This window comes from Cebus imitator, unplaced genomic scaffold, assembly GCF_001604975.1.
Source record: "Cebus imitator isolate Cc_AM_T3 unplaced genomic scaffold, Cebus_imitator-1.0 Scaffold60, whole genome shotgun sequence".
Classification (NCBI taxonomy): Eukaryota; Metazoa; Chordata; class Mammalia; order Primates; family Cebidae; genus Cebus; species Cebus imitator.
This window is the reverse complement of record NW_016107375.1, coordinates 5,127,061-5,134,775: the sequence shown is the minus strand read 5'-3', so window position 1 is coordinate 5,134,775 and position 7,715 is coordinate 5,127,061. Positions and strand designations below refer to the sequence as shown.

The 7,715-nt window shown below is 41.3% G+C and overlaps 1 protein-coding gene across 1 annotated transcript in view; it reads right to left on the bottom strand.

Annotated features, from left to right (window-relative positions):
- Positions 1-7,715, bottom strand: part of LOXHD1 (lipoxygenase homology domains 1) — a 186,254-nt gene that overhangs the window by 65,028 nt on the left and 113,511 nt on the right. The window contains exons 24-25 of the mRNA XM_037738984.1: positions 6,857-6,985; positions 5,904-6,068 (exon numbers count right to left, since the gene is read on the bottom strand). Coding sequence (XP_037594912.1) covers positions 5,904-6,068; positions 6,857-6,985 — 294 coding nt within the window. The remainder of the gene's footprint in view (positions 1-5,903; positions 6,069-6,856; positions 6,986-7,715) is intronic.

The window sequence follows — 7,715 nt, the reverse complement described above, 5'->3', positions numbered from 1 at the left end:
AAGAGCTAATGATCCTAAATATATATGCACCCAATACAGGGGCACCCAGATACATAAAGCAAGTTCTTAACAACCTACAAAGAGACCTAGACTCCCACACAATAGTGGGAGATTTTAGCACTCCACTGTCAATATTAGACAGATCAACGAGACAGAAAATTAACAAGTATATCCAGGACTTGAACTCTGATCTGGACCAAGCAAACCTAATAAACATCTGCAGAACTCTCTACCCCAAATCCACAGAATATACATTCTTCTCAGCACAACATTGCACCTACTCTAAAATTGACCACATAATTGGAAGTAAATCACTCCTCAGCAAATGCAAAAGAATGGAAATCATAACAAACAGTCTCTCAAACCACAGTGCAATTAAATTAGAACTCAGGATTAAGAAAATAACTCAGAACCACACAACTTCATGGAAGCAGAACAACTGGCTCTTGAATGTTGACTGGATAAACAATGAAATGAAGGCAGAAATAAAGATGTTCTTTGAAACCAATGCAAATGAAGACACAATGTACCAGGATCTCATGTGGGCATTTATTGCTTTAAATTTCCCTCTAGACATTGCTTTAAATCTCTAAATTTAAAATTTAAAGCAATGTCTAGAGGGAAATTTTGAGCAATAAATGCCCACGTGAGAAGCAAAGAAAGATCTAAAATCAACACCCTATCATCAAATTTAAAAGAGCTAGAGGAGCAAGATAAAAAAAAAAAACTCAAAAGCTAGCAGAAGACAAGAAATAACTAAGATCAGAGCATAACTGAAGGAGATAGAGAAAACCCTTCAAAAAAATCAATAAATTCAGGAGCTGTTTTTTTGAAAAGATCAACAAAATAGACAGACTGCTAGCCAGATTAATAAAAAAGAAAAGAGAGAAGAATCAAATAGAGGCAATAAAAACAATAAAGGGGATATCACCATGGATTCCACAGAAATACAAACTACCATCAGAGATTACTACAAACAACTCTATACACATAAACCAGTAATCCTGGAAGAAATGGATAATTCCTGGACACTTGTACCCTCCAAAGCCTAAACCAGAAAGAAGTCAAAACACTGAATAGACCAATAACAAGGGCTGAAGTTGAGGCAGCAATTAATAGCCTACCAACCAAAAAAAGCCGAGGTCCAGATGGGTTACAGCTGAATTCTACCAGACATACAAAGAGGAGCTGGTATCACTCCTTCTGAAACTGTCCCAAACAATCCAAAAAGAGGGAATCCTTCCCAAATTATTTTATGAGAACAACATTATCCTGATACCAAAACCTGGCAGAGACTCAACAAAAAAAGAAAAACTTCAGGCCAATATCCATGATGAACATAGATGCAAAAATCTTCAATAAAATACTGGCAAACTGATTGCAACAGCACATCAAAAAGCTTATCCATCACGATCAAGTAGGCTTCATCCCAGGGATGCAAGGCTGGTTCAACATACGCAAGTCTATAAATGTAATCCACCACATAAACAGAACCAAAGACAAACCACATGATTATCTCAATAGATGCAGAGAAGGCCTTTGACAAAATTTAACTGCTCTTTATGCTAAAAACTCTCAATAAACTAGGTATCGACAGAATGTATCTCAAAATAATAAAAGCTATTTACAACAAACCCACAGCCAATAACATACTGAATGGGCAAAAACTGGAAGCATTCCCTTTGAAATCTGGCATTAAAGAAGGATGCCCTCTTTCACTGCTCGTATTCAATATAGTATTGGAAGTTCTAGCCAGAGCAATCAGGCAAGAAAAAGAAATAAAGGGTATTCGATTAGGAAAGGAAGAAGTCAAAATGTTTCTATTTGCAGAAGACATGATTGTATATTTAGAAGACCCCATCACCTCAGTTCAAAATCTCCTGAAACTGATAAGCAATTTCAGCAAAGTCTCAGGATATAAAAATCAACGTGCAGAAATCACAAGCATTCCTATATACCAATAACAGAGAGACAATTTGGCTCTCTTTAAGAGAGCCAAATCTAGAACAAACTGCTATTCACAATTGCTACAAAAAGAATAAAATACCTAGGCATACAACTAACAAAGGAGGAAAAGGACCTCTTCAAGGAGAACTACAAACCACTGCTCAAGGAAATAAGAGAGGACACAAACAGATGGAAAAATATTCCATGCTCATGGTAAGGAAGAATCAATATCGTGAAAATGGCCATACTGCCCAAAGTAATTTACAGATTCAACGCTATCCGCATCAAGCTACCTATGACCCTCTTCACAGAACTGGAAAAACCACCTTAAACTTCATATGGAACCAAAAGAGAGCCCGCATAGCCAAGACAATCCTAAGCAAAAAGAACAAAGCTGGAGGCATCACGCTATCTGACTTCAAACTATACTACAATGCTATAGTAATCAAAACAGCATGATACTGGTACCAAAACAAAGATATAGATCAATGGAACAGAACAGAGGCCTTGGAGGCGATGCCACCCATCTACAACCATCTGATCTTTGACAAACCTGAAAAAAACAAGCAATGGGGAAAGGATTCCCTATTTAATAAATGGTGTTGGGAAAACTCGCTAGCCATGTGCAGAAAGCAGAAACTGGACCCTTCCTGAAAACTTACACTAACATTAACTCCAGATGGATTAAAGACTTAAACATAAGACCTAACGCCATAAAAACCCTAGAAGAAAACCTAGACAATACCATTCAGGACATAGGCATAGGCAAGGATTTCATGACTAAAACACTAAAACCATTGGCATCAAAAGCCAAAATAGACAAATGGGATCTAATTAAACTCCAGAGCTTCTGTACAGCAAAAGAAACAATCGTTAGAGTGAACTGGCAACCAACAGAATGGGAAAAAAATTTTGCAATCTGCCCATCTGACAAAGGGTTAATATCCAGAATCTACAAAGAACTAAAACATATTTACAAGAAACAAACAAACCCATTCAAAAGTGGGTGAAGGACATGAGCAGACTTCAAAAGAAGACCTATATGATGCCAACAAACATATGAAAAAATGCTCATTGTCACTGGTCATTAGAGAAATGCAAATCAAAACCACATTGAGATACCATCTTATGCCAGTTAGAATGGAGATCATTAAAAAATCTGGAGACAACAGATGCTGGAGAGGATGTGGAGAAATAGGAACACTTTTACACTATTGGTGGGGGGTGTAAATTAGTTCAACCATTATGGAAGACAGTGTGGCAATTCCTCAAGGACCTAGAAATAGAAATTCCATTTGACCTAGCAATCCCATTACTGGTTATATATCCAAAGGATAATAAATCATTCTATTATAAAGACACATGCACATATATGTTCATTGTGGCACTGTTTACAATAGCCGAGACCTGGAACCAACTCAAATGCCCATTGATATAGACTGGACAAGGAAAATGTGGCACATATACACCATGGAATACTATGCAACCATAAAAAAACAATGAGTTTGTGTCCTTTGTAGGGACATGGATGAATCTGGAAACCATCATTCTCAGCAAGCTGACACAAGAACAGAAAATCAAACACCACATGTTCTCACTCATAGGCAGGTGTTAAACAATGAGAACACATGGACACAGGGAGGGGAGCATCACACACTGGGGTCTGTTGGGGGAGAATAGTGGAGGGACAACAGGGGATAGAGGGTTGGGGAGGGATAACATGGGGAGAAATGCCAGATATAGGTGATGGGGGGATGGAGGCAGCCAACCACATTGCCATGTATGTACCTATGCAACAATCCTGCATGTTCTGCACAGGTACCCCAGAACTTAAAGCACAATAAAATATATATATATATATATATATATACATATAAAACTCTAACAGAAAAATATCACTGTACATCACACATGAGGGTACAATTTTTGTGATATTTTTATTTTTTGCATATGCATATAAATGTGTATACTTACTTACTCTGGGTCACAGTAACTAAAAAAAAAAAAAGGAGAAGATTGAAAACCCAGAGAAACAGTTCAAATAGATGTGTACTCTATCCTGTGATCTTGGCACTTGAAAGGAGAAATGGTAGAAGCTTCTTTCTCTCTTGCAGCCCTAACTATCTCCAGATGAGGATGTTGCTTTCATTTATCATCATGGCTACTTTGCCATAGGGCTGTAGTAGTGATACTTGCAGCAGTAATAGTTATCACTTATTAAGTACTTCCTACTTGTCAGACTGTACCAAGCATGCTATGGTCCTTATCTCCTTTAACTCTCACAATGGCCCAAGGGAGTAGGCATTACTACACTCCATTTTACAGATGAGAAAACCAAGGCTCAGAGAGGTGAAGTAACTTGCCCAAAGTCACATGGTAGAACTTGAACTCAAACCCAGGCTTGTCTGGCCTTAAAGCCTGTGTGGTCAGCCTGTAGGGGCCTTGTTGCTATGAATTGGAGATAAAAACAGCTGCTTAGCCACAGGCCACAGGCCATGGCCCACAGAGGTGACCACTATCCCCGCAATGGCTTGAAAAGGCGCTCACTTACAGGTTGAAGTGAAACAGCCCCAACCTCGCCAAGTGCTCAAGCAATAAGGTAGGTATCATCTCTGCAGCATACAGTTCCTTCCTCTGAGCCCCCTGGGGTTTCTCCCTGACCCAAGGCTTGGAAAGCCTTGAACAGAAAAGTTGGCAACAGAATCTCAGCTCTCCTGAGACCAGCCAGCAGTAGAAGCTCTGGAAGTTTCTGGCAGGAACAGCCCACCCTTCAGGTTAGTTTTAATATCAGGCTGGAACTAAACATATTCAAAGTCAAGTCATATAAACTCTTTATCACCACCCCCGATCTCTGGAATGGCATGTCCTAGGGCATGCAGGGAGAAATGGATGTGTTTGTCCTCAAGGGTCCCACCCAATGCTGCTGCCAGCCCCATGCACATCTGTCAGGTCAGAATCTGTCCTTGCCTATAGGTGACTCCTGGAAACAGAGGCTGGATCCAGGGCTGGCTTTGGGCATGCCTGCCCAGAGAAGTGTCACTTCATTTTAGGCTTTGGATCAGAAAATATTTTGATGATCTGGTCATTTCAGTTTATTGCTTTAGGCAAAAAAAAATTGTTCATCACTGATTCATGCTATTTAAGTATGAGTTGTTAGGGGGAAACCTTGTGGTACAGTTTATTATTTAGTTAGAAAAAAATTATATGCTATGGATTTTATTCAGATTTTACCAAATTCAGACAGACTTTTAGATTTTAGTTAATTTCAGTTTGATTCTAAGTACCTAGTACTATGTACTTACACGTCTATAAACATTTACTGCATTCTTTCTGATAATGACAGTGGAAAGGAAGTATCAAAACTTCACCAAATTACTCCCTTCTCTTCTTTCCCTTAGCTAGAAAAGGGAATTCCATTTACCTTCTTTTTGAATTATGGGTCTGGCAGGGTCCAGGTTGTGTTTCCCTTCAACCCTTAAGTGAGTGCCCTTTCAAGCCATTGTGGGGCTGCCAGTGCCCTACACCATCTGAAAAAATCTTACCCTGGTGATTTCTTTCACATGTTCATGCCTGGAGTAAGGATTGGTGACAGGGTTGATAATGATTCCTTAGTTCGACCTTTATCTTCCTTCTTTTTGGACATTACTATCATCCTGCATTATTATCTCTATGCTGCAGATGAGGAATCTGAACCCTAGAGAGGCTAGGCTCTCTACATGTTGTCATCATCTAGCTTGGGGTGAAGTTTGGAATAAATCCCATATTTTTATTCCCTCAGTCCAGAATTTTGCCCACAGCCCCCAGAGAGCTCAGGAAATTCAGGACAGGAATGAGAGACCAAAATCTTCAAGGTGGGCCTGGCCCACAATCAATGCTGAAGGAGGGCCTGGGCTGAGTTGGGGTGGTTGGTGATGGGGCCCCAGAGGAGGACCGGGCTTGCTGTGCATGATTCCTACATGGCGTGTACAGCCTCGTCTGGAGCTCTGCATGGAAGAGGTCTCTGACGATGGATCCATCATCTTCATTTTTGGCCAGCCAGCGACCACAGGGAAACGTCATGCACTTCCCAAGAGATGGGGCATCCACCTCTACCCAGTCTACAAACCAGCCTGGGGCCTTGCCTAGAGAGAGAGGAGACACAGAACTCATCAAGGACCTGTGCAGAGATAGTTTGCTGCAGCTAACTTCAAGGACTCCTGACATCCTTCCTTACTTGGTAGCTGGCTGATACCATTAACATGACATCCCTTTTTCTTGCAGCATTCCTAAAATCACTCCTATTAAAATGTGCACCCGGAGTTGAAGCTGGATCACACTCCAGGCTGCTGTCAGGGAAATTAAAAAGGCTAAAAGAGCATCAATAGGAGATGATAGGAGGGGAGTAGGGGACTGAGGTGGGAGGGCACTGAGAGGAAGCAAGGATGCTGCCCTTCCTTGAAGAAGGGGCTTCAAACGGAACTCAGGGATGCCAGAAATAGCCTGTGTTTACAAAAGCTTTATAATCTTACCCAACGACAGGAATACCACAATTGAACCAAAGACTCTAGGGGTGGAGCCAAGAAATCTGTGAGTTAATAACCTTCCAGGTGGTTCTGTTGCACACTCAAAGAACTACTGAGTTAGATTGGAGATTTCCATATCTGGCTATGTATTAAAATTACTGAGATTGGAAGATAGAGAATGGCTTTAATAATTGCCAGTGTCCAGGTACCACCCTAGACTAATTAGGCCAGAAACTCTATGTGCAGCTGAGGATTTTCTGGGCTCTACTGGGCTAAAGGGATTGAGGAAGCTGTGTCATCACAGACGACAGATGACATTCGAATTTCCAGAGTCTTTCCCAGATGCCCACATGGACCTGTCCATGGTCCTTAAACTCTTAGCAGGAAACAGAGACAGGAAGCCACACCTGTGTTGTCATGGCCGAGCCGGACTTTCCACAGGTCTCCTAGATCCAGCGTCTCCACTGTGAAGATTTCGATGCTGTCCCTCTCAAACTTATTGCTGTTTGTCTTGGAGGACTTCAGGAGGGTCATTCCTGCCGACCAGATGATCTCAGCATGACTGGCTGGACCTGAGGCCTTTCAAGCCTAGTCAGATCCAAACTTTTAATCCCTCCTAAAAATGACCAAATTTCTGAACTTCCATCAAACTTTGACTGTGCAATTATCATCCAACGGTGCCTTTGCACAGTGGGAATTTTTTTGGTATGTGTTCTTTCACTGAGTTTTACAATAACCCTTTAGTGTGTGCATTTTTATTTGCAGTTTATGTTGAAAAAGATACCTTATTTAAAATCATCCAGGAGAGAGTGGTGGAGCCCAAAGTCAATGCTGCACTACTCCCATACCCTCATAATTCTCTACATGGAGAGGGAGCCAGTGACAAAGCCAAGCTCCCTATGTTCTCTGGGGAAACACAGGATTTCCTTCAGGGATGGAACATGTGGGAATCTCTGGAGCATCTTCTCTGGATGACAGAGGAGGGATGACTTTTAAGGCCCCTCTCTAGCTATTTCACATATATAATCTGTCCTGAGACCAGCTGCAGTGTCAGTCTGAAATGGGGTGATCTCAGTCATCACTGTGTTCTCCTGCCTCAGCATGTGCTGCATTGCCATTAAGTGCCTGTATCCCAATAACTCCCAGCCCAGGGCCCACCTCAGGTAGAAAGTCTTCCGCTATTCCTAGACTCACTGCAGACTGGTTTAAGTATACAGAGAGACAGACAGACCTTGGTTCAATGCCTAGCTCTGCCACTTACCACTG